General features: G+C 40.3%; 1 protein-coding gene across 5 annotated transcripts in view; it reads left to right on the forward strand.

Annotated features, from left to right (window-relative positions):
• AGAP1 (ArfGAP with GTPase domain, ankyrin repeat and PH domain 1) overlaps positions 1–27,366 on the forward strand; it is a 589,050-nt gene that overhangs the window by 398,494 nt on the left and 163,190 nt on the right. For all 5 annotated transcript variants that reach the window (XM_019492038.2, XM_014594255.3, XM_059727176.1 and 2 more), the window contains 2 exons: positions 60–228; positions 25,240–25,401. In XM_019492038.2, coding sequence (XP_019347583.1) covers positions 60–228; positions 25,240–25,401 — 331 coding nt within the window. The remainder of the gene's footprint in view (positions 1–59; positions 229–25,239; positions 25,402–27,366) is intronic.

Consider the following 27,366-nt stretch of genomic DNA (forward strand, 5'->3'; position numbering starts at 1 on the left):
TACTATAATCTGGAACTTCATTCACACCATTCTCCCCATGTCATTTTGTTTCTCTGCAGGACTACATGCAGAATGTTCATGGGAAGGAAATTGATCTATTGAGAACCACTGTGAAAGTCCCTGGAAAGAGGCCACCTCGAGCTACATCAGCTTGTGCACCCATCTCCAGTCCCAAAACTAATGGCCTGTCCAAAGACATGAGCAGTTTACACATCTCGCCTAATTCAGGTAAGATGCAACCCTGTTATGCAACATAAAAAGGCATTTTCTTCCAGGCAAATGTTTGCATGTGTAAATATATGTGTGCATTTATACATATATGCTACCCATGTAGGAATATCTATATAATGCATCTCAGACCTGTGTGACAAATGATGTTTTTGGCCTGTAAATCTTCCCTCTGCCCACTAATTTGTTTCCCATGAGAGATCCCAAAACTTTGAGCAGCTTTAAATTGCTACTTTTTAAAAAATAATTTTAAAGCACTTGCCAGAGAAATGCTTCCTAAGGCTTGAAAGGGTATTAGTCAATCCTGCTCCAGTGCTAGTTTATTAGATCCAATATCTTTAAAAATAGCAGTCTTATACCATTGTACAGGGCAAACCCAAATTTGCCAGCATGATTCACAAAAGGCAGGTCTAAATTATTGACTCTAAATTTCTGAAATTCATTGTGAAACCCTGTTTGAGGTCATTTAGAGAGAGGTTTATAGCTTCTTGTGAACCCTGTAAAGTGGTTCTGGTTTTGGTAACTGAGGCATTTGTCTGTAGAGTTAAGGGGATAACAGGAAGCTGCAGTAAAAACAAACCCATTTCCTGCAAAACGGAGCATTCTTGATGTCCTGTTGGTGGGATGAAGACTTTCTCAATACATTTGGGATGACATGCATAAATCACTGGCTTTGCCATTCATGATTAATGTGGACATCCCCTGCATGTGCTGACAAAACCTTTCTAACACAATGTTGTCTGTATGCAGTATGCACTACAACAGTAACTGACATAAAACAGTAGGTATAGCCCTAGCAAAGCAGTCCAGTGCTCCCACTAATCAAGTATTCTGTCCCAGACAGTGACAGATGTCATATGCTTTAAATGAAGATGTAATCCTCCAAACATCCATAATGGACCTAAGTACATAGTGTTATACTGGTGGAAGAGGAAAGAAGAAATTATGTGTTGAAACAGTATAGATCAATAACACTTGTGACCTTATAATAGTATAGTTGCAAATGTTATTACTTATCAAATTCTTATATGGCATATTATATTAATTTCACAGATGACGTTGACTATCCAGAACTGTATTTTTGATGTTGTCCCCAAAAGCTCCCTGTAGCTCAGTACTGGCACCTTATCACTGAAAAAAATGTAGTTTATACCCACTGCTTACGGTTTTTTTCTTTCTCCAGCCAATATTTTCACTCGCTTTTTTTTTTAAACAAGTTCGTGCTTTTCTAATTTGGGGGGAAGAAAAATACTAAAAAGTATTCTCAAAGTACTACATGAATTAATAGTAAAATATCCATCTAAGACATCCTTATAGGAGGTGCTGGGCACCCACAGGTAATCACAAGTGATTTGGCTGTTTTTAATACAATAAGAGTTTAAGAAATATTCTATATTACTATATAGATAAATATTAAAAGCAAATTTGTCATCTAAACTGAATAAAGACAGACACTAGGTATTCTTCCCATACATTCATTCAGAAGGCTTTAGATCTTTTTTATATTTCATTTTAATAAAACATTCTAAGTTAAAAATCTTTATTTTAGGACTATCAGTACACACAAAATATAGTCTTTGAATTGCTTTCACAATTGCTGTCTATGACAAAGACAAGTCTACTATATGATGATGGGTAAATACAAAAGTTTGAAAATAGTTGAAAATTGTTTAGGGAAATCATTGTGGGAAATGTACTTTAAACCTTGAAATATTATGCAATTTAAATATATCTTCAAAGAAAAACAGAGGAGGAAGGAGAGAAGTGATGGAGACAGGTATCAAAGTGAGCTTGAAAAGAGGTGTGTCCCATTCTTAATGCTCCATTCTCTTTGTGGCTTCTTCTCTTTCCCTTCCCTGGCTAATTCCCCTGTGCCTGATGGCAGATTGCCTTTTTTCCCCTGCTCCTATCAAAGTCTTTTTTTTCCCTCTATCCTATTTGTTCAGATTCATGTATTACCCTCATGGCCATGAGTCCTTTACAGTGGCACATTAGTACAGGGGCGGGCAAAATAAAGCCGGTGGACTAGATTCAGTCTGGCCAGCCATTCTTTCCCCTGCAAGGCACCTAAACAGTTTACAAAATTAATATTTATCTGCTTCTGACTGCCTGTCAAAGATGGCAGGAGCTGGGTGCAATAGGACCCAAAGGGAGCCCACAAGACTCGGGAGCAAGGCCGGCCCATCCCCGCCCCCCCCAGTCCCCTCCCACCTCTGCCCCCCCCAACCAGAAGCCTTTGCCTGCCCTGGCTTTCACTGCTTCCCTGCACACCTGCTCCAGCACCAGGCTGCATCACCAGACCGCAAGAGCATGGGCCGCACTGGTACCCCAGGGTCAGCAGCTGGAGGGGCTGTGTGTGTGTGTGTGTGTCTGTGCAATAAGGGAGGTGGGGAGGGAGAGAGCAGTGAGGGAAGGAGAGAGAGTATGTGTATGTGTGTTTTCATAGGGCGAGTCCCATAAGCATGCCCCATCATACACATATACCCAACTCCCCCCTTGCTCTGCCATACATGCAGACCTCTCCCCCACACACACAGTTCCCCACAAACCCCATAGCCACCCACATCCCACATATCCACACACACCCACATGTTCCTTCACCCCACAGCCCCCACACCTATCCACCCGCACAAAACTCCCCCACACCCCATATACTCACACACCCATCGCTCCCCAGAAACACCCACCCCCATGCCCCACACCCCCACAGTATAAGAGTAGGACTTCATTTTAAGCTATTTTGTGATCACTTCTGTGTACACTACACAAAGACATGTAAATCGAGCCAAAAATATTTCTTGAAGTCAAATTAATGAATGTTGTAGATGATTGATTTTTAAAATATAATTTGGTATTTTTCTGGTTCTGAGATGGCAGAACCCCTTGCTGAAAGGAGTATTTCTGGGGGCAAGGGAAGGCTCTTCTGGTGGCAAAGGTCAGGGATTAGGAGGTCCCAAAATGGCAACTGGGGGGCAGGGCACTTGTCAAGGGTCAGGGCTACCCATGCAACCCTTGACAGCTTGCCAAAACTCGGTAGGCAGCCCTCTGCCTGAAATAATTGCCCACATCTGCATTAGTGTGTCAGTAATACCTTTTGCAAGTGACTCATTCTTTTCTCATCCTGTTCCTTCTGTGGCTGTTACCTTCTTGTGGTGGCTCATTCTTTTTTCACTAATTTAACCTTCCTTTTGGTAGTGGCTTCTGCTTAACTTACTGCAGGTATGTCGAAAGATGTTAAGCAAAGGAGAAAACAATTAGGCTTGAGTCCTTTTTTTATCTGTGTAGGGGATAAATATCATACTCTTCCATCATTAACTTCGTTGATAGCTAATCACAATGAACATACATAATAACTGTGTGTGTCCTCAGCTGAGCTGTTGCTGTTTTACATTTAAAGAAACAAGTAATTTAATTAGTATTTGAAATTTTTTAATTGTATGAAGTTGTGCAGTTATATATAACAGACGCTTTGTTGTCCTGATTTGTGTTCTGTGAGAGGCACTTATTGGTTTGGCATACTCTTCAAAGTCAGTCCTGTTGAAGCTTTTCTCTGTAAACAGTAGAAGCACTACCTTCAGATGCAGAACATGGAAAGAATTAAAACTGCAGAGACCTCCAGAAATTGGATTGTTTGGAAGGGTTACTGTGGCAGGCTGAGGTGGGGTTTGTAATATTTCTGTTTGAAATGTGTTCATGTTATAATAATGTTGCATGCCTCATATGTCTGACTTGACTTGTACGGGGGAAGGTAGGGAGCTAAGAGATAATGAAGCCAGATTTGTCGGGCCTATGTGACAGAAGATACATCCATCAAGGATCTGAAAAGCCTTGCTGACACTTCAACAAGATAGGATTGTAGGTGACGCACAGGAGGTGTCCAGGGAAGGTGAGAGGGAAGCATCACCATAGATGGAGAAAGCCTGGAAAAGACAGGCAGTAAGCTGTGAACTGGAGATTCTAAAGAAAGTGAACAGCTGGGCAACTTTTGATCTTGGTCTTCTGTAGACTGGATTAGGGTCAGAAGGACTACTTAAACCTTTGGAGGCTACCAGAGAATCTCTGACTGGGTGGGCTTTACACCAGTAAATATATTTATGGAAGAGGAACTATCTGTTTTTCCACTTGGAACTTTAGAGTGCACTTCTCCTTACCAAGAGGTAGAGTCCCTCCCTCGGTAACTGAACTGGTAGGTAGCTCTCTAAAGCAGAGCCAGTGAGATGGGCAGAGAGAGTTAGGGACCAAAAGACCAGGGTCTCAGAGTTAAAATAAGCAAGAGCTTTCCTTTAATCTAGGAGTCATGCCTAGGCTGGCTTCAGGTGGTAGTCAGACCAGACAATGCTGTGGAGGTCCTGAGCAAGCCCCTCCACTTCCCCCCTACTTCACTTGTCCCAGGGGTTCCATGACAGTCACACAGACATGAAGGTACATACATTATCTTGGGCTGTAGTTGAAATGCTAAGTTAAACGCTCAGTTGAAGGAGCATGGACAGGCTGCCACTAAATGGCAAATGGAGGTGGAATTGGGGAAACCATGCCAACACGGTTTGTTCTTGCAGTTTGTGAACTTCCAACACACTTTGTTTTGTAAATACTGCTGTCTTGAGCAGTAGTACTTCTCACTGTGCAACTTCAGCAGACCCTGGGGAAAGTGCAGTTTTAGGTGGGCTGGCCAGCCAGTAGTAGTGTTTTAAAACCAAGACCTCTCCTGGAGAACAGAGATTTCTGGGATGAGCCTCTTATTCATGCAGAACTCATCCTTTTGAAAATTAGAAGCCCGATCCTCAAACTGTTTCTTGCTGCTGTTCCCAGTTACTGCTCAATAAAGGTCATGAATCTTTAGAAATAATGCTGCTTGCAGATGTAAAAAAAAAAACCAACCCAGCTCTTTACTTTAAACTCCATGCACCCTCACACCAAGCCCAGTGCGTGCCCAGGAAAGGCATCACATTACAAATCTGGCACTTCAGCGGGACTTTTTTGGTGCTTTTTTCTAATAGCTGATTGAAACAGCTATTGGATAAAAACATCAAATAAACCCACTGAAGCACCCAATCTATACAGACTCTGCAGAGCCAAGTTGAACTAATGTGCTGCTTCTTCCAGTTCTGGGGGTTTTTTCCCCCTCATCTGTCAGTGCTACCTGTTCAACATTTGAGATTTAACTTTCTGTTAATTCTGAGTGACTGAAGTCTTTTTGTACCCAGAATAGCTTGAATGAGTTGGGTTTGGCAAGGGACTAGCCATCGTTGCTTCTTCCCCCTTGTTGCTTTGAAGAATTAAAAATATATCCAATAGCTAAAAGAAACGTTTGTGCTAAGGAGCAGGATGGTATATCAGAGCCTTCCATTCGAAACCTCTTCTGCCATGGTTACTCTTAAACCAAAACAATTTGTCTAAGTAGCTAAAGGCAAGATCCTCAACCAAGAAGATGAAACTGAGGAGAAGAGCATTGCAAATGAAAGGGAAATTTCTTCCCTTGGAGATACTTTCTCTGCCATGTAAACCAAATTTTGGGTACCCTTTTAATCTTTTGACTAACATAAAATGACCAAAAAAAATTAAGGAAAAAAAGCAAGATTCTCAGACTCACTCACTGATAAATCAACAAGCATATTTCCAAATCCTGAAAAGGTGACAGATTTAGAGTATCAGGTGTCTGGTAAAGAAAGGCCAGTAAGTAGACTCAAATATTAATACTAATAATGAATAATCACATTCTTCTGGTAGAAATGTAAACTCCATGGAATATTGATATGATTCATGAAATGCTTCGGACCAGTCTGTTGATGGCACCCTGGTAAGTTCAAGTTGTTGGCCTGGAGCTTAAGAAAACAAATCTTGGGGCATTTGGAAAATCTAAACAATTAATTTCCTTCTACCATCCTGAAAGAATTACAGTGCTATTTTTTTTCTAAAATCAGGATTGGTCACAGCTTACCTTCTTTTTGTATCTGATGAACTCATTGCAGGTCTGTGTCTCAGATCCTTTTTGATGTCTACATTAGTTATCCTTCATTTATCTGTGTGGGGAGCAAATCTCCAGTGGCTTGTTCTCACAGGTTCTATAAAAGTGGCAGATCTGCATCCTCTAATGTACTTTTAGGTGGGTGGGAGTGGCTCTAAATCATGGTGATCAGTCATGGTGATGGTGTGTGGGCCAGATCCAGTCCCCAGAGTGACTTTATCTGACCTGCAGTATGTGGGATCAGCAGAAAGCAGCTTGGCCCAGCTTGTCCCCTTTCCTTTCTGCCACCATGCTGCTGATCCTCTCCAAAATCAGAGGGTACAGTTTTTCCTCTCCCTCCCCTCCTTCTGACATGGGAAGCCACATGCCTCCACACTTCTCTTTCTACCCTCATCCACTACTGGAGAGAAATGGTGGCTTGCAGTGCTGCTGGGTCATAATCACCCAGTCCACTGCACTTAGAAGGTTGAGCTGGCTCTAAATAAGTGACGTACGTTAAGAAAATAAATGATCCACAGATAATCAAGTAGGTGATGCAGTTATATTCACCTAAGTCTGATGGAAAATGAACAAATTAATTTATTTCTGATATGGCAAAAGAGTAGCTTCAAAACTTTATTAAAATAAACCATCTTGCTCCATGCAGCAGCTATAAAGTAAAAACTAGGTACACTATTAGTAGCACTAAAAACACCTGGAACCGTTGTATAGCTATATCTGCCTTTAAGCTGTCATTCAAATGAAAAATCCAACTTTTTTCTCAATGGAGCTTTTTTCTCAATTGCGTTAGCATTCATATCAACAGTAAGTAGAGGCAGGTACATAGAAGCAATGGATTTAAATAATATTATGGAAACATTAGTGTTTTAGAAGTTTACATCACCAGCTGTAAATCTGAGATGTGCTAGAGGCATTCTTTGCAGAGACAGAATATCACAGCTTCAGTTCAGCTAAAGGAGAAATGTAAGCATGTGCTGTTCAGCTTTGATGTATGCTAAATTAGACTCTAATATTTCTGCAGTTTTTGTTTTTTTTATTTTGAAAATACTTATTTCAAAGTGTTCTTATTATGAGATTTTCTATTGGATTATAGAGTGACTACAAGGGAGAAAATGCATCTAAACATGCTTGAAGTACAAGGAAAATATGCACAGCATTTGTTTCTTTTAATTTCAGGCATTGTGTCTTTGAAGATATTTCTTATTTTAGGACATTTAAAAAAAAATGAGTCATGGTGAGGAGATTTGAATATTTGGTACCAGAATGGTGGTTTGAAACCTGCAGTGCCTGCCACTTCAAGATTTCAAGTTGGCAGTGAAGCAGCCAGCAGGTGGGTGCTGCCAAGTGCAGCCCTAATGAAGGGGCAGAAGGCCCAGTGAAGGGCCAAGTGTGTAGAGCAGCCCAGTTGAGGGCAGTAAAGATGAGTGGCCCTAATGAGGGGCAGGATTACTGAATTGGGAATATGGAAAGACTGGATGTGACAATATGGAAGGACCAGAAGTGAGACTGAATATCAACAAGGCATGGGACACATGTAAGGGAAGGCCAGAGCATGTATCAAGGTCCTTTGCATCAGAAGGGAAAGCAATGGGTAGCCTCCTGCCTTAGAAACAGAAATCATATTTATTTCCATCAAGGCATGGCAGGCGAGCAAGGCAGCGGTTTAGCCCTGAACAGGCAGCCGGCCGGCACTGAGACCTGACCCTTAAAAGCCAGCCTGTTACAAATGGCACTAGTAACTGCTATGATATGAAGAGCAAGATATGAATTTGCCAAAATGCATCCTTTTTTTTTTGAGGGAATAAAAGAGGAAATTCATGACCTATTGTAAAAAAAGTGCAAAATATTAATACTTTTAATATAATACCACTGAAAATTGTATCCATTGTGCTTTCAGTTTTTATTTTAACTTGCATATGAAAATGATGTATAATATAGTTACCTTCGAGTTGAGGGAGTTGAGTAAGACCAGTCACATATCCAAAGTCATCTAGTATTAGTTTTTTTTTCCTAGACTGGACTGCCATGTTCAGAGAGGTAGCCAAGAACACTGTTTTTGACTTCAGGTACTCCAACACTCTTATCATGTTATATCTAAGTATTTTTAGTCACATTAAGCTCCCTTTCTTTGAAAAAGCTAGGTAGAAAGTATTTTCCCCAATTTTTTAGAATCGGTACAAATTACATGCTCCAGTCATTAATTACATGCTCAAGTCTGAGAAAGGCTTGCAGCTGGTGATATAATCTTTTAAAATACTAATGTTTCCATAATATTATTTAAATCCATTGTTTCAGTGTACCTATCTCTATTAAGTTGATTTCTTAAAGTTTATCTGAGATCAAAGTTCTCGTTAAAAGTTTTAAGAAGCCATTACTATCTTATTGATTATATTTTTAGAGGTGCACCAATAAAGATCTTTTGGGACAATACCAATGGCCGATTATTAACAAAACCATATCAGCTGATACAAATCCAATTGCCAATATGTGGCCTGGCAGCTTGGAAAGCAGTGTCAGGCTGGTAAGTCTGTTGAGGTGGGGGGGGAGGGGGGGAGGGCATATCGAGGGCCCCACAGTGAGGGAGGAAGTGGGGCTGGGGCAGAAGCAGGTGCTGCCCAGCCGGGCTGGGGTGTGGGAAGGAGCTGTGAGCAGCTCATCTGAGGGACATGGCTGCTGCTGCTGCATGCACCCTCAGGGGAGGCATGGGGGGCATGTGCCCCTCGGATCTGTGTGCAGGGCAAGAGCGGGCGGCTGCTGCGTTCTGGGGTTGCAGAGCAGCACTGGGCTCTTCCCAGCAGTGGAACTGCGCTCAGGGCGGGCAGCAGCTGTACTGGGAGTGGGAGCTATGTGGGGTCTACAGCGCCCCTGCCTGGAAGAGACTGGTGCCACCCCAGGCCACAGTGGCAGCCCACTCTCACCCCGCACATAGATTCAGGGGGCATGTGGCCCCCCTCTCCCAGGGGTGCATGCAGCAGCAAGAGCTGCCTTCCCTCCCTCCTCACACTCCCCTGATGAGCGGGTCATGACTCTGCCCCATGCCCTGCCCCAACTGGGCAGTGCCTGCCCCTGTTTGAGCTCCATTTTCTCCCTCACCTCAGTCTGCCCCCCGCCACCCATTCCCCCCAACAGACTTAACAGGCAAATGCTGCCCTCCAATCTGCTGGGCTGGCCACGTGCATGCTGCAGCTGTGCACATGCACACGACATTTATTGGTGACATTATCGGCCACATCAGCCAAAAAAGGCTCGTTGTTGATAATGTCAATTTTCCTTTTATCAGTGCCAATATGATAAGGACCAATGTATCAGTGCACCTGTGATACTTTTAGGTATTCTTTGGCGGATTCTTATTTAATTTCCTCCATTTTATATAATTAAGGGACTGTTACATTTTTCTGTGTTTGATATTAACTCATTTTGTTTGTTGCCTCATACACCACAATTTAAAAGTAGTTGCCTTCTCTTTTCTTGTCATTGTAGAGTGAGAGTCTCTAAGATGGAGCAGAATTTTGTCACTAGTCTCGTCAGCACTTTGGCCACTTACATTATCAATACTAGAACATCTTTATTAGGAAGAGAAAGTAGTTATGGGTCATCCTGTGCCTGTTCTCTTTGCTGCCTTATGAGCTGCAGCCAGATTCATCTTTTTTGTCATGAGGCAGCTCTGCTGCAGTACATTACTGTTCAGGAATAACACTGAAATGAAATGGAATAACTTCACTGCTGAAAAAATAATTAAACACTTTTGCACACTTTTCCTGTTGAAATCCAAGTGCTTATAATCCCTTCATGTATTACCCAGATGTGGTGTCAGAGGCTGGGTTGTGTGCTTCAGTGATACCTCTGCTTGATGTTCTAAGTACAGGACCTAGTGTTTCTCCCATAATAGGTCAATCTCAAGATGTCATTACATGGGTGACATGTTTTCTCCTCCCCTATCATTTTTCATTATGTGATGTAGCAGTCCCAGTTCTTACCTGTCCTTTCACCTTCCCTCTCACAAGCCTTTCTATGCATGTACATTCAGTATTATGTTTCTCTCGTGTATACATACCATTTGTTTCTTTTCTACCTACCAAACTCCATAAAGTTCTATTTCAGAGATGTCTGTTAATAAAATTTCTGCTTCCTGACACATGTAATGCAAAGGGAAGTGTTTGTGTTTTTCCACAGTGACAGCATTTTGAGCATCAAAATTTCAAGGTGTGAGAGCATGCAAGGGGATAGCAGAAAAAAATTATATGATGACCAAGTGACATTTTTGCCCAGTCTTGTCATGAACCAATATTTGGAAACCCTTATGGGTATTTGTTCCCATTGATTTTATTTTTTTAAATGCAATGTCCCAATTTTGTAAAAAGAAGTGTATTATTTTAGTTTTTAAATTGTTCTACTGAACAGTAGGCCTAACCATGGTTATATATTTTTGCTAAAGTACTGTTGGAGTAAAAAAAGGGAAATAGACTCTTTGTGTTGAGGTTGTAATAAAATGTGTGAATGGTTGCCTTACAATATTTTGGCAGTGGCAAGTGATGTTGTAGCTGTAATGATCCAAGAAATTTGCAAGAGTCAAGGATTTGCAAGGGGGGGGGGGGTGATGATATCTTTTACTGACCCAACTGATTGGTCCAAGATAAGATATCACCCCCAAAAATTCTTGTCATTGTATTCAGCTATTACAAATCTGCACACTAACTGGAAATAATCGGTATTAAATCTGTTCTTTAAAATAATTATTCATAGCAGATGGGGCATAGACTTCATGTACATATTTGTTTAATCCTAGAGTCACTGTGTAAAACTACTTGTAATAATGTTTGGAATGGCACTTCAAATGCCATTATATGTCTGAGAACAAAGGTACCTTTACCTGGAAATATTTCTCCCAATTTGAAATAACTTTTTACCTGTCTTTGTTTTCCTGACTTCGAAGGTGTCAACAAGAGCACAGATACAACCATCCATTATTAAGGACCACAGTCCTGACATCTGCCAATTGATTGTTGCATCCTTAGCATCTAAGAGAGTAATCTGGGGGAAATAAACACCCAAAAAACCATAAATCGTGTTCCCATTCTTTGCTTTGTTCAGGGCCCCTGAAATTAGGCCACTGAGGAAAAAAACAGTTAGTGAGGGAATCTAAAGGAGAGTTCTTCAATTAACTACTTATTTTCCAAAACCCATAAAACTAGTTAGCTAGAGACTGTGCATTAAGGGTTGTACTTACTGGTAGAAAGCCAGCCATCCTCCTCCACAATAACAAACCCTTTTTTACTTCTTCACTTCTGACAAGTCCTGGCATTTTATCTGAAGATGTTTCTGGCAAAAAGAGGGTGGGGACTTAGTGTTGCAGTAAAGTGCCATTTGTGGGGTGCTCCTTTGAGAGATTCAAACTGAATGCATCCATTCCTCCAAGCTAACTTCAGAGATAGTTTGTTTGCAAGTATTAAGGGTTTGCACACATTTATCCATGGGAAATGTACACTTGAGTGCCAAGTTGCTTAGAGAGGAGGATGGCATAGGTTCTTCCTTCACTTTATTGTGCCAGGCTTGTTTACCCCACAGCTTTTAAAAGATGTACTGCTAATGTTGCAAGAAGTCCAACTTGTAGGATATCCCATAAAACATTTAACTTTAAAATAAATAAATCACAACTAAAATTTATGAAAATGATGAGCCTTGTCTTGTGCCTTATCAGTGTGCCTCAACCCTGGCCTGAAGAGAGGTGGTTCTCAGACGTAGCCAGCTCCTGCTGTTTTCAGAAATGCTGCCAACAGGGAGTGCCAATTATAGTGGCTATATTATTAGGATTTGACATCGGTCCATCCAGCAAATTGATCACTGAACAGCTCTCCTTCTTTAGAAGTTGTTGGCACAACTTTCATTGCTTTCACCTGGAATAGGATCAGACCCAGTTTTTAATTATTGCCAAGCTTGGTTAGATCAAAGTGGTGACCTTGAAATGAACTCCATATCCCATAATCTGTCCCAGGAGTCATCCATTTCCTCTCCTCTTACAAACAAACAGAAACCAAATAGAAACATACATACAGCAACTGATATAGAAAGTTTGCCTTTAGAACTAGTAACTGTTGCAAGTATATTGCTTCCTGGTTAACACAATTTAAGAAGACTTTACTGCTTTTAAATTTACATGCAGTGGTGTATGTGCAGTATGTGAAGTGTGTTAAAATATGTTAACTACACAACCGTCAGTAAGTTTGTTAAACATTATTATTTGCTAACTATATGTGACACTTTGAATGTTTTACAAAAATGTGAAGATGCTCTCCTAAATGTGAGTTTCATATCTGTTATTAATCATGATCATCTATCAAAGCTATGCAGTGGCCATTAAGTAATCTTATTTTACACCAAAGTGCTTAGAATCAGATTAAGTTGTAATGGACTGCCTTCCAGACATTCTTTAAAAAATGTTAAGCACAGTATTTATTTTTAAGTTGGAATAGTATACTTTTAAAGCGTAATGCCTGATGTGACATCATCAGGTCCCAATAGCAATACAGATTTTCCTTGCATCTAAATTATCTTCCTTTTAAACTGAACTGAAATTTATAGTCTTCTCCATCAGAGCAGATAGTCATTTTCCACCAAAATTTGTCATTACAGTAAACTTAAAGAAGATTAGTTGTAATAGCCTCTGAATTATGGTGTGTCACTTCCTAGGAGATAGGGAACGCATAGCGTGCAACCTAATAATACATGGATGACATTATCTATCTTTAGTATGCATTGTTGAATTGGGACCTAACCTGAAATCTGCTGGTATCAATAAGTGTTTTTTCATTGACTTGATTGAATTGTGGTTTATGGCTTTTTTTAAATTGCGGGTATTTTGTGGGATTAGGTTGTATAATCAAACTCATGCATCAGTTTAAGAAAAAAAAAGGTTTAATCAGGTGTGGTGCTTAGTAAACTGTATAGTTGTACCAAGTCCAATAATCATGAAGTTGTTTTACAGTGTTATTTTTTGTTCTGAAGTATATTTTAATAGTACTGGCTGTAAAGAAAGGAATGAAAAAGGAGAGGCAAATATTTTCGAATTTTCAAAGACAAGGCCGATTTTTTTTCCCCAACATGATTTTTATGAGTATGCATATATTGGCAACAGTTTGCCTGAATTATTTAAGCCTGTTCCAGTACACCAGACAGGCTTATATAGTTAACACAAGAATGTTTTCTATATTTTCTGCATGCAAGTATGATTTTGCTTCAGACTAGAAACTTGGTGAGTTTGGGCCTTGGTAAAATTTGAACAAAACTCCTTTTATTAATTAACAAAATCTGGTTTTCATTTGATTTGCTAATATAGGAGATTCTCAAATGAATCATTTTATTCTGTTGCTAATTTCATTCCTGATAATCCAGGAACAAGCAATATGTAAATAAAAAGAAAGCTGTCAGTTTACATACAGAAAAAAGTGAATTTATAAGCGCCTTGGAGATTACACTCTCATCCCAGTTAAGGGTGATCCTTCAAGGACGTTTTTGCAGTTCACTCATGAAATTGCTTGCCCTGATCAGGACTAGGAGAAAAAATAAGCTGTAGCTTACAGTAGCCTGAGCTTCTCCAATTTGTAGCCAAGGGAGAGAGAATTATTCAAGTAAATTTTCTTTAAATTTCTGTTAATCTTTTAACAGTTCCTTGCTTGGGTTTTTAGCTGGGCTAGAGATTGAATTGGGTTAGAAAATGCTGTATTTACTTGAATTCCTTCTTCCTCCCACTTCCAAATAGGGCTGATTGCTAATGACAGTTACCAAGATAAACAGTAAAAATATGTTTTGAACTTTTGTGGACCCAAATGTAGATGCTCAACTAGACAAGATCATTTACTGATTAGACTTCACTGGTTTAAGTCTGACTGATATTTATGCCTCAGTGTTCTCTTATGCTATCTCCTATACAAGATTACAAATTTGCCTTGTGCTGCTGATGTGATCTTGTTGAGTTTTGAGTATTACATATTGAAATACTAACCAGTTGGATGTTAAGACCTTTGCAAAAACTGCTAGCTTTTCCCCCCCAGTGATTTTAAAATATTAAAGCCATCAGGAGGGTTTAAGCTGATTTACCAAAAGGGAAAAAAAATTCACAAATGTGTTTTGAGTATTGAACTGCCGTTGACATCTAAAGTCCCAACCATGCTGTTTTCCTCCACACTCCAGCAATCAGGACATCCAGCAAACCCATAAAAAACCAAACTAATAGCATGAATATTCAGTGACCTAGAATACTAATTATTGTCATGAATATTAATGTGATCGGACTTGCTTTTTCCTCTTCTCTTTCTCTCTCGCTCTTTTTTTTCCACTCAGCCGGCTCTAAAGATGGGCCATAATGAGAGCATTTAAGAGAGAGAGCGCTCTCCGCCGTGACAGGGACTGGGGTAATAAGGAGAGCTTGATTAACGTGGTGCACTTGGGGGAGAGATGAGAGGATTCACGTGGTCCTGTTGTGGGGGAGGCAATGAGGCACCGGCGGCTGTGTTGCTGCTCCCTCAGATTAATGAGGCCTAAGAGTGCATTAGGAACAGTGACAAAGGTTTGATCTAATGGGCTCAGTCATTTTTCCTTTGAGTGACAGACGCACAGAAGTAATTGGCTGTGCAGAATGGCAGCTCATTGGCAGTACTTAAGGATACATTATCCCCGTTGTGTGGCCCGCAGAGGCTGTTTATCAAAACTGCTCACACTGCAGACATGCATTCGCTAAGCTGCTGTTACCGTGGTAATAGCTATAAAAAAATTTAACATCAAAATAATATCTATTGTCTTTTAGAAAGAAAGTTTCTTTGTTTTAGTTTAAAATGGCATAGAAAATATTTTTATAATGATGGTCTACTGAATACCCTAAGAGTCAGATTCTTTAGGTACACAATTACAGCTGTTAGTGTTTAGGGAAGTGTATTGCTAATACAGGGATTATGAAGTTATTTCTCTTATCCATTAATTTTCCTCAATTTAGATGTTTATCTGATGTATGTATAAGGCTTTTTTCCCCACTGTAGACATTAATAACTTCCATAAGCATCCAGAGGGATAATGATGCACTTTATGGAAGTGTGGTCACAAGCCAGAACACGTTTCACTTACACATGGAAGTGGTAGTTCCTTTTAATTAATTGATGTTACATTATTAATTTTATAAAGTTAAGCACATATGTGTTTGCAGCATTCAGGGCCCAAAACAACTTTGCACATCAATGCAGTGCAGTCACCTCTAGGTTGTTAAGTAACAACTCATGAACAGCACATGGAGATATGAAACAGAACTTGTGCTGAAGGTAAAGAATAGTTTATAGACTAGGAACAGTTCAAGGTATATTAAATGTGCACATTATTATTTAGCTAAAAACACCCTTTATTGAATGAAAAAGTAAGGAGAAATGTCATGCGAATTTGAATAAAAGTAACTGGTCAAGATCAAGATCTTGATTTTAAGTTTCATTCAAATTACAGCTTATCTGATACTGTTCATCTTATCTGAGGCTTTGGTTCAGTAATGGCTGAAAGGAAAATGCCTTTTTACTAAATCATCAATCCTCCTTCTGTGGCACCAGAGCATTTATTGTGTTAGCATTCTCCCAATCCATTGATAAAGACTGACCGTACTTAATTTGTGCCTGCAAATAAGATCCCAGCCTGGCTTGAGTGGTGAGTTCAGAATTTTACATAAGTATTTGAGCAGTGTCAATAAACTTATTTTCATAAAATCACTAAGGAAAAAACAATGTCAGAAAAATATACTAAGGAGCTTTTGGACTGCTAATAAAAAGAAGTTCCAGGAGTCTCGAAAGAAAATGTGAATGCTAGCTTCTTTGACTTGAACTGTTTTATGAAATGCTATGAGCCCCTCACTTCCTCTACTCCAAGTAAGGTACAAAAGCAGAAAGTTATTTAGACCCTCAACATCTCCCAGATGAAAATGTTGGGCTGCTAACTCATATTGTACTTGACAAGATGGAATCTATAGCAAGGAGATGATGAGTAAAATACAGATTTTTCTTTTTCTTTCCCCTTTCCCATTAATAACTCTTGTCAGTAACCTTAATTTAAAAGTTTAAGTTATCAAACTCTAGTCCCGCTATTTCTCTTGCCATGAATGTTACCTACTAATGATGCTCCTGATAGCTGACAGTCCATTTCTTTATCATTTTGACTTATTCTGCTTATTCAGAATAGACACGGCTAGATGCTGCCCAATTAGTAAGTAGCAGCAGTACATCTAGATTTCAGCACTGGGCATGAACTTGGATTTTGGGTCAGCAGGGGAAGAAAAAAAAGCTTTTTTTTATCTTGGAGGGTTATACTGTGATAGTCAGTGACTCATTACTGGATTCTTTAAGGGCCAGTTTTAAGTCCATTCTGCTAGGTTGGGGTGTCCAAATGGTGGCCTGCATGAGGGGTTAAGTTGTGGTCTCCAGGCCCCCGCCCAGCTGCTGCTGCTTCCACCATTGCTCTACCTGCAACAGCTGCTGGAGTCTCTGGATTCCCACTTCCTCCTCTGGCTGCTGCTTCATGCCTCTAGCCCAAGGAGGGTTGGTAGTGTGGCATGAGTTGCTGAGGGTGAGTTCGGGGCCACCTGCAGGGGGACAGGGATCATGCAGTGCAGTGGTGGGGCAAGTGTCTGTGCAGGCATGTAGTGGAGTGAGAGCTGGAAGGAGCATCTGCTCAAAACGTAGCCTAGTGGCCTGTGGCCTGCAGCCCCCAGAACATGTGGCCCCCAAGGGTTTACAAGTTAGACAACCTTGTGCTAGATCATTGTAAAAATGTATGTTAATAAGCATCGAAAGGAATGCAAGGCCAGTGGGTCATTTCCTGAATCATCACCAGCCTCCACAAAATATTAGCCTACCAAAAATAATTTCTGCATAGTTCCAAGAATTGGTTTACTAGGGAAGTAAAAAAGGAGTAGAGATGGTTGGGGTTGGAGGGGGTAGGGGAGGGGGTGGAGAATAAAATGTTTCTTGCAACTTGTAAAGTAGTGTCTTACTACTTACTCTGGCTGCTTTACTACTCCATCCGCGAAGAGCACAGACCACATGGAGATGCTTCGACTACCTGACAAAGAGTATTTGTACCTGAAAGTTTGCAAAGAAGAATTTTTCCAACTATTTGAGTTGGTCTAATAAAAAATATTGGATTTACCCGAAGAACCTTGTCTACCTATGTCCTTAGACCAACACAGCCACAACCTACACTCACCCCTGTCTTACTACAGAAAATTTTTGGCCATAATTTTCTAACACCAGGCCAAGTTATGGCCTAAACCACTTGACAGTGCCTTTTGCTGAATTAGAGGGCGTTCAAAAATATGCTGTATCTTGCACCATAAATTCACCCAGTGTGATTTAGAACAATTAACCCTCTGATATCAGGAGTCAGAATTTCCTGACCCACCATTCTAATGTATTTTTCATTAGTGTTAACAGCTGGTGAGCTGAGCCCTCTGGCCTTAAGAGGTTTATTTCCTTTTGGAAGAGAAATTCATAGTAAAAATAAAGAACATTGCACAAATAAAGCATGAATGTAGTGATGGAAGATACTATACCCTAGCTGGACAGGTTTCCTGGCTTTCTTTTTATATACTTTTCCAGTCTTTCTCCTTATGTCTTGTGTAGATTGGTTTGTACAAAATGTACAATTATTCCTTCGGAGTGTATTTTTTGTATCTGAAGAAATCTAAAACCAAACTGTTTACTTTGGGGATGATGGGAAATCACAAATGTACAGGCTGCAGTGAATGAAGACTGCTTGCATGCATTTGAATTGCTTGTATCACTTTTTTATGGTACAGTTGTGAATTATATTCATTTTGCATTTGTAATTAGTGGGCGGAACAGATGGTGAAGGCTTAGTTTGAAGTGATGTGTCCATTAAAAAAAACCTGTGCTGCCCAGTGATGGTTTGCTCTAACTTTTTTTTGTTGCTAAGTTGTAATGTATTGGAAGAAGACAGACGTAACCAAAATAGTTGCCCATATAGCATCCCAGTAGATAATAATTTTGCATACAAATAAAATTTCAAATGATAGACTTGCAAGAAGCAAGCTACCAGATAAGTACTGAACAAAATGTATGAAATCGTGTTTGGATAGAATTTGTTTAGTACTTCCCTCCCCATTGCACCCTAGCCCCTCCAAAATGTCTCTAAATATTATGCATTGGATTTTTATTGAGTTAGGAAGGTTCTTGATGTCATTTTGAATCTGACATATTTAGTCCCTTTCAGTATGTGTGAAGAGTTTAATTGAGCAATGTGGACAATGCAATTTGCATGCTATGTTCTCACAATGTGAACATGTGTGTTCCCATTTTTTAAATTATATTCATACAAGCTGGGGGTAAATATGGTTCCCTAATTTAGTTCATGTGCATTGGGCTGAACATATGGACATGTACATTTTTTATGTTTTCAGTTTTCAGTTTAAGTTGGTGAGTTAAAAAAAAACATTCTTTTTCCATGTGTCCTTTTATATTACAATTCTCACTTTGTTGAATGAGTGCTCTTTGTAAGTTTTAACCAAAATTGTAATGTGCCTTGAATCTTAATCTTGATTGTATTTGTAGAGGTTGTTTATGAACATGTAGTTGAGTGTTCTATGAACTGTATCATAACAGGATATTTTATAATATCTGAAAAGGTAGCTTAAAATATCATAAGGCTGTCTGTAGTTAGAAAGAGGAATTCTTCTTTTGATGCCACTTCGGTAGATGAAAACATTTTTATTCAATAGGAAACCAGCATCTTTTTTTGCTCATCGGAGACCAGTTCTGGCAACATACTGATATTCATACAGATATAAATGCCATTTTCACTTTGAAATGCAAATTGTTTAAAGAAAAATAGCATATGGTAGAAGTAAGTACTTTTTCAAATCAGCTCTTACACTTTAGGGACGTGAGTACAGCTAAAATTATTCTTTGGAAAGAATCTGGAGCCTTTGACACATTGAAGCTTGAACTAATCAAGGCTTCCCAGTAAGCATATACACATATCCATATCAAGGAAATAGTGCTGAGAATACATGGATTAGCATAGTAATTTAACTGCCCCCTGCTAATCAACTTAAGCAACCAGCTGATGCATATATGATGTATTTGAAGAAGCACTCTTTCAGAACTCAGAATAGACCAGGTAGTTGACCATGCATTTCATGTTAATGCTGATATATTGAGAGAGAGGGAGATAGATGCAGAAGTGCAGCAAGACCTTGCCTGTAAGAACTTGACATAAATGCATCATAGTGTGCAAAATTCACTTTTCTGTAAATGTTGACTTCCTCTTGTGAGCTAGCTGACTTATTTGCTGAGAGACTGGAATGGTTCCTGCTAGTAGCCGTTTCATTCTGACCTGCAGAATTAAAGAAATGTTGCTGCTTGGATGTGGGGAGTGGAGTTAGCCTCCTGGAGGAGGAAAAATGAGTAGGAGTGTAGCTTTGTGTAGTATAACAAGTCCATAAGAACAGCAGTTGGCATTCATAAGTCCTTGTTTTGGTGCAAGCACAATATCATTATTTCCAATTGATGGTATTAGATAAGTGTCCAATGCCTGCTATAATTAGCTTAACTGCAGAATGAAAAATGAACAGTGGATTGGAAAACAGAAGTGAATAAGTAATTATAAGAATTGTCCTGGAACTGTATAGATTGTCTGAGAAACCCTCTAATTCAGTTTTATAAAATTCAGGCTCTCTGAATTTTTTAAATAAAGAACATTTTATACAAATTCACATGTGAATTTATTCAGAAAATATTCTTACCTTGACCGAAATTTAAATTAATAATCAAACAATTGCTTCTATCTTAAAATGAGTAAAGTATCTGGTTAAGCAAGTAGACTGGAAGCAAATTGTATCAGTGGTCAGAAAAGGGTATAGAGCAATATTTAATTTAATTGTATCACAGTTCCATTAAAGAAAGTGTTTCCTAGGTTCCAAGTGTCTTTGCTGCCAACTATCCAAAATTCTTCACAAGTCTAAATTGTTGTTGCACAATTCTACCAAATAATTAATTTGCTTGATAGAAGAGAATTTCAGAGGCTGAATCTGTTTCAGCATGAGTTTAAGTCATACATGAAGTTTTGAACATTGCAATTATAACATAAAATACTCAGTATATTATGGACAGTCATCTTAAAAGTTTTGCTGTTGTATCACATTGATAGTTAGCGTGTGGCCAGGCAGTTCTGCTTTTAATAGGCAGAAAATGTCAATTTACAAAATACCACCTCTTTTTCCAACTCAGCCCTACCAGTTCAGACTGATAGGGATATGTCATTCAGACAGAGATGTCCAATAATTGTTTTCTATCTTTCCATGGTCTTGCAGAAATATTCTGTCTTGTCTTTTACCACTAGTTTTCTCTTTCTTGATCTCTGCTAGGAAGATTATTTTCCAGGAATCCATCAAAAGTCACTGTTTCATTTTACTAGGCATAGAGTGAAAAAAATGTCTGCATCATTCTTCAGTCCAGCAGGATGGATGCCATTTTTAGGGCATTTGAGAAAGATTTGGAGGGGTTTATCAAAAGGAAACCTAACTTTGCTTCTGAAAAAAAATGTCTTTACAAAATCCTTTACTATTTTGATTCCAAAAGTGTTAAAATAGGTGCTGCAGCAAACAAGAACAAAGGATTACTGTGTTGTGGACCTTACCATGTGTTAGGTTCAATCAGTACTTTTATTTGGAAATGTTAGGCTAATGAACATGAGAGAGAATGTGTATGGAAAAAAAATGCTATAAAGAGGAGCATATCAGGCCACCTTTTAATTTGTTTCCTCTATAAAAAGACTTTCAGGAGAACCTAAAACAATTGTAGGCTTCTCCTCCTCCTGTACAGCTCAAGCTGGAAATTGTAATTCCTATCCAGAAGAAAAGAGGAACCATTTACTGTTCAAAGATTTAAGTAATGTACAGACAGTTAGGGCATGTAGAATAAATGAAAAAATGGTAATTCTGAGGCTGAGGATATGCAAGTAGCGGGGAGCAGTGGGGGCCATGGCAGTGGTGCGGGGAGTGGTGGTGGTGGGCAAGTGTGTGGGAAAGAAAGTAGGGAAACGGTGCTGCAGGCGGGTATAGAGCCCCTGCATTTGCTCTGGGACCAACAGGGACTCAGGTTGGGGTGGCAAGAGCTCGGAGCCTGAGCATGGGTGTCTGCCTGACTGCATCGCGTGAGGCTCCCGTGCAGTCCATAAGAGGCTCATGCAATGGAGCCAGCAGCCCAGCCCCATCTCTCTCATCCCACCCACCATACCCACACCCCAGCATACCCACACTCCCCCCACTCCCCGCCACATACACCCCCTTACCACCCGCACACAATATACAGTAGAATAAACCTCTAGGCTGTTCCTGAGCCTCAGCTGATGTCTCTCACAGCTGCCAGCAGCAAGCTGCTGCTTCACCCTATATATATCCTGGACCACAAAATGGTCACCGTACTCAAGCACCTGGTTGCTGCCTGCTCCATCCCTTAAAGTGTCAGGCACCAACAGTGCCCTGCCACAGATGGTTAGGGTGGGAAAGGGACAGAGGGGTGGGCAGAACTTCAGGGGGCAAGGAGAGTGGGATAGGAAACTGTGGTGGGTCTGACTCTGCCCCTGACCCAGACTCGGGGCCAGAGTCAGAACTGCAGCAATTGCCTGCTCTTCTCCCCTTCTCCTTTGTTAAGTTGAAACGCAAAGGACCAAAAAATTTTGGAGTGAATATGAAGTATGTGCAAATTAGTGTGGGTAAGTACATCCAGAATTGATGCATTTTAACTTCCTACAAACTGCTGCAGCTTTCAGCACAACTACTCCATAAACACACTTTTGAGCAGCAGTTTTGTACTTTCTTATATAGAGGGACCACTGTAATTTGGGTTTCAGGGTATTTTAGGGGAAAGCCCAAAATTTAGCATTTTCCCCAAAGCCCTGGAAACTGCTATTTGGCTGGAAATAGCCTGAAACAGTAAGGAGAAGAGAGGGTGAGGATAAAAGTTTTAAAAAAAGAAAAAAAACAAACCTTACCTGGAGCATGGAGAAGAAAAGCAGCAGAGCCCTAGGAACACGGTGGAAGCCCCATGCATTTCCAGGGGTAGCCTAGTACAAGCTGAACCCCTGCCAGGGCTCAGCCAATCAGGTTGTTCAATTCCTTGCTTTGCCGGGGAGTTTAAAAGTCCGGTCCAGAGTGGAGCAGGTAAGTACCCCCTGCCTGAGGTTTGCAGGCATAGGCATAATAAGTGGTGAGTTTTTTACTTTCTTAAAACAGCTGAAGAACAACTGTGTGCTGCTGTTCAATGGCAATCAGCCCCATAGTGGACTCCCTCTGCTAGTCAAAGGCATAGAAGAGCCCACCCTGAAAAAACACCTGGCTGTATTCAGTCAACTCAATAGCTGGTTTCCATGACTGACCACTTGCTGCTTCCAGCAGCAATTTAATGATAGACCATGTATTTAATTTGCAGGGGGAGGGCGGGGCAATGCTGGTATGCAAATATAAGACGGGTTTTTTCCCTCCATGCTGATAGGGGGAGAAAACCTCATCTTATGTTTGGGAAATGTGGTATTATGATTTAAAAAACAGAACTCTAGACTGAACTTTTCAGCACATCAGACATAAAAAGGAGAGGCTGAGACTAAGACCAGGCTACTAGAACCCAGGGTTCATGGGAAAGGTTTTTAATTAAGTTTGACACTAAAATTGGTTCAACCAGATCACTGTTCATCTGTTTTTAATGCTCAGAGACCTGTTCCCTCCATTAAACATTTTACTGAACCATTCTCTCTCTGTCTTCATGGATCATGAAAATGCTAAAACTGTTTCTAATTCATATACTGTATTTAAGATTATTCTTACTGGGTCTCAATTTTTAAAAGCTGGGCATGTCAGGAATATGGCTGTGCTGTTGTCTGTTGAAAGGTAGGACTGAGTTTTTACAAAGACAGTAGCAACGTTCTGGTGCATTGTTTGTGATGTTTCTTTTACTCCAAAGAGAAGAGTTTTGTCATTGTACTTGTGACACTAATACTAGCTTATTTACTGGCACTTTAGATTTTGGAATTGTGGATACACTCACATGCACTTACTTAAAATTCTATTGATGTAAGATTGTTTTAATTAATTATTACAGTTTTTGTATTTTAGGAGTGTATGTCAATGTACCTGTCACGTGTTGGATTTTGGCTTAAAAGGGAATTGAGAATTGGCTAAATTGAGTTAATATGTATATATTAAACCAATGTTCCCCAAAAGTGTGCAGCAGAAGTCTACCTGGTGTTTGTGAATGACTAGTTTGGGGGCAATGCTGGCTAATGTGTACAGCAGGTTTGCAGGAAGGCCATGCAAGAGTTTCCATTTCCATGAATGTGCAAGGATGAACATGGGTTTAGGTTGTAGCCGTGTTGGTCTAAGGACTTAGGCAGACAAGGTTCCTTGGGTGAATTTGATATCTTTTATTAGACCAACCCAAATAGATGGAGAATATTTATTAAGCAAGCTTTCGGGTTCAAAAACCCTTCATCAGGCTAAGGAGGTTTCAGCAGTTGGTGTGTGCTCTTCCTGGATGGAATGAAAAGTAAAGAAGCCAGGGGCTGGGCTGGGGAGTCAGTTGCCAGGCAGATTATAATGTATCAAAAATCCAGTGTCTATGTTTAGTCCATGATCTCTAGTATCCAGGAGGTTGATGAAATGGAGCTCATAGGCTCGTCTCTGGAAAGTGTTGTGTAAGTTTCCCTTGAGGATCAGGACTGAGAGATTGGAGAGAGAGTGGCCAGTATCCAGAAGGGTAAAATACAGACCACAGTATACAAGAAACCCACAGACCAACATACATATCTGCACAAAACCAGCAATCACCCGAAACACACCAAAAAAGCTGTGATATACAGCCAAGCCCTCAGATACCAACGCATCTGTACTGAAGAGAACACCCGGGATTGCCACCTCACCAATCTTAAAAAGGCTTTCACCCAGCAAGGACACTCCTCCAGAGAGGTAGATCACACGTTTGAAAGAGCCACCTGGATACCACGTGACAAACTGCTGCAGTACAGAAGAAAACCCCCCACAAATCGTGCACCGCTGGTTATGACCTATCACCCCTCCCTTGAACCTGTACAGAAAATCCTCAAAAAATTGCAACCCATACTAGACAGAGACCCTATTCTTAAAAAGATCTTCCCAGAGCCACCCATCCTAGCCTTTAAACAAGCACCGAACCTTGCCAACCTCATCACCAGAAGCAAACTTCCTCAAGCCCAGAACACACCAAAAGGATCCAGACCGTGCCAGGACAAGAAATGCAAAACCTGCCAGCATGTCTCCACCACCCCCACTATTACTACACCCCACAACAGAGCCATCAGCATCCCAGGATCTTACAGCTGCACCTCCAGAAATGTAATATACCTCATCCAATGCACCAAATGCCCTGATGGAAGATATGTAGGAGAGACCAGACAACAACTGCGCACCAGAATGAATGCACACCGGAAATCTATCAAAGACAGAAATACCCAATTACCGGTGGGGGCACATTTCTCACAGGAGGGCCACTCTCTCTCCAATCTCTCAGTCCTGATCCTCAAGGGAAACTTACACAACACTTCCCAGAGACGAGCCTATGAGCTCCATTTCATCAACCTCCTGGATACTAGAGATCATGGACTAAACATAGACACTGGATTTTTGATACATTATAATCTGCCTGGCAACTGACTCCCCAGCCCAGCCCCTGGCTTGTTTACTTTTCATTCTATCCAGGAAGAGCACACACCAACTGCTGAAACCTCCTTAGCCTGATGAAGGGTTTTTGAACCTGAAAGCTTGCTTAATAAATATTCTCCAACTATTTGGGTTGGTCTAATAAAAGATATCAAATTCACCCAAGGAACCTTGTCTGCCCAAGGATGAACATAGCTTTCAGATGTTTGGGGCAAATACAGTGATGACATGAGCACTCTCTCTGTGCCATGATAAGATGCTGCTTATTTAATGTAAATCAGTTTTATTTTCTATAATAATGCGATCTCTTTATTTCTAGGAAATGTGACTACTAGCACTTCTGTGTCTCAGATGGCAAGTGGGATCAGTCTAGTCTCCTTCAACAGTCGTCCTGATGGTATGCATCAGCGCTCCTACTCAGTCTCCAGTGCAGACCAATGGAGTGAGGCAACGGTCATTGCAAACTCTGGCATCAGCAGTGGTAAGACAGCATCTTTCTTTCTGTCTCTCTCCTTTCATTCTTATGTGAAGACTTATGTCACCTATTTAGATATGGTGCCATGAGTAAAGTTACTGCTCTTCAGTGAGAGCAGAGAGGAGACGACAAAGTAAATTGACAAAGCCTCCTTTTCAGCCACAAAGGTCAAATGATATATTTTTTGCCATATCTAATTTTCAGACAGATAATGTAGAAAACTAATATTTTTTTAAAATATTACTTTTTATAGTAGAAGAAATTTTAAGAGTGAATTATCAGGCATCTTCACTGATACTGCTAAAGTACTGCAACAAAGGAATGTCTCTGTTGCTGACATAAGTTTTCTTGTAGACTGTTACAGTATTTAAAGGAACAACGAGTATTGCTTATAATCAGTTATCAACTAGAGGTTATAAAATTTTTAACATTAAAAATTAGTTTTAAAAAAAAGAAAATATAAATATTCTGACACTGAACTTACAGATGTAAGATACAAAACTGTGGTGATACGATAGAAACAGAAGTCATTTTTTTCAGAAATCAAGGGACCAACTTAAGGTAGAAATAGACATTGCAACGTGAAGCTGATCAGCTGTGCTGGTATGCATCCTGACACAGCTCATTCTCTTCTTCGGGAGAAATTAATGTTGCCCATTGTTTAGCCCGTTGATGCTGCAGGGCAATAGGCTGTGTCTTCTCCCAGTCCTGGTCGTCTCCTGGTCCTGCGCACCCTAGAAATTCCTGCACAAGATCCCGCCCCTCAAGCCTTGCGAGTGGCCCACCTGGGTTTCCCCATTTACCAGATACGTCCTTGGGATCTCTGAGGATATGTTTGGATAAGTGGGGAAATCCCATCCTTCCCTACTTACCAAGGAGCACTCTGCATATCCCAAGGATATATCTCTAAGTGGGGAAAATTGGGGAGGTGCTTCCAGGACTTGAGAGCTCCCAGGACTTGTGCCCAGGAATTCTTGAGGTGTACTCAAGTCCCCTGGGCTGTGCTCAGCTCCTCAAGTCCCCAGATCACCTGCCTGGGGTAGCTGGAGAGTACAGGCAGCACTGGGTTGCCTGTGCTCTCATACCATAAAATAGACATCTACCACTATATAACATCATCAATTGATACCACCTCTGTTGTGACGACTGTTTGTGGCATAACAAGGAGTATGGACATGTGTTTGCTTCACTTTTGTGCCTCCATAAAAATTTCCACCTTTAGTGCTCTTGAATTCCTTGTACCATTACTCTTTGCATCTGACATTGAAAGACTTAGGTTTTGTAGAAATAGCATATGCAACTTCAGGTGGAAGGAAATGCCTTATATTGGACAACTAACCTCATCCTGAAGTTTCACATGGGCTTAAAATTATTCAACGCAGAGCAAACCAGGATTGTCATCAAAATGTATTGTTTCCAAGGCATCTTGACTACATCTGCAAATGGAAGTACGTGGTCTTGTCTTTGTTTCCTAGGCTTGCTCTCTGAAGAATGGAACTATTTGTTTCTATAGTTTAATGTTTACTGCTGTAATAATCTTAATAGTCTACAAACATTTTCTATTTAAAAAAAAAGTATCCTGATACCGCTTCTAGAGAGGGTCTTCAAAATGCAGACTGACTGTAAATGAGAGAGAGATCTATTGAGCAAAATCAGAGGATATATTTGTGAGTCTCATACAGCCAGCTTTGCAGATGGTAAATCTATTCCCATTGATATCTTGATTTCTGAGAAGACCTCACATTAATTTGAATGCTACCTCTTGCTAGCTGTCACTAGTTCTCTATCTCTGTACTGCAAACTATAGATCTGGCTTCTAGCTTCAAGAAAGAACACCTGCATATCATGAAAGATGGGCATGATCCAATTAATTAAATGTTGAGAGACAGATTCTTATATTCCCATTTTAGCTTGGACATGTAATTTGTCCAAGACCTTGACCAACTCACTATCTGCCTTAGATCTTCACAT

Source organism: Alligator mississippiensis, chromosome 4, assembly GCF_030867095.1.
Source record: "Alligator mississippiensis isolate rAllMis1 chromosome 4, rAllMis1, whole genome shotgun sequence".
Classification (NCBI taxonomy): domain Eukaryota; kingdom Metazoa; phylum Chordata; order Crocodylia; family Alligatoridae; genus Alligator; species Alligator mississippiensis.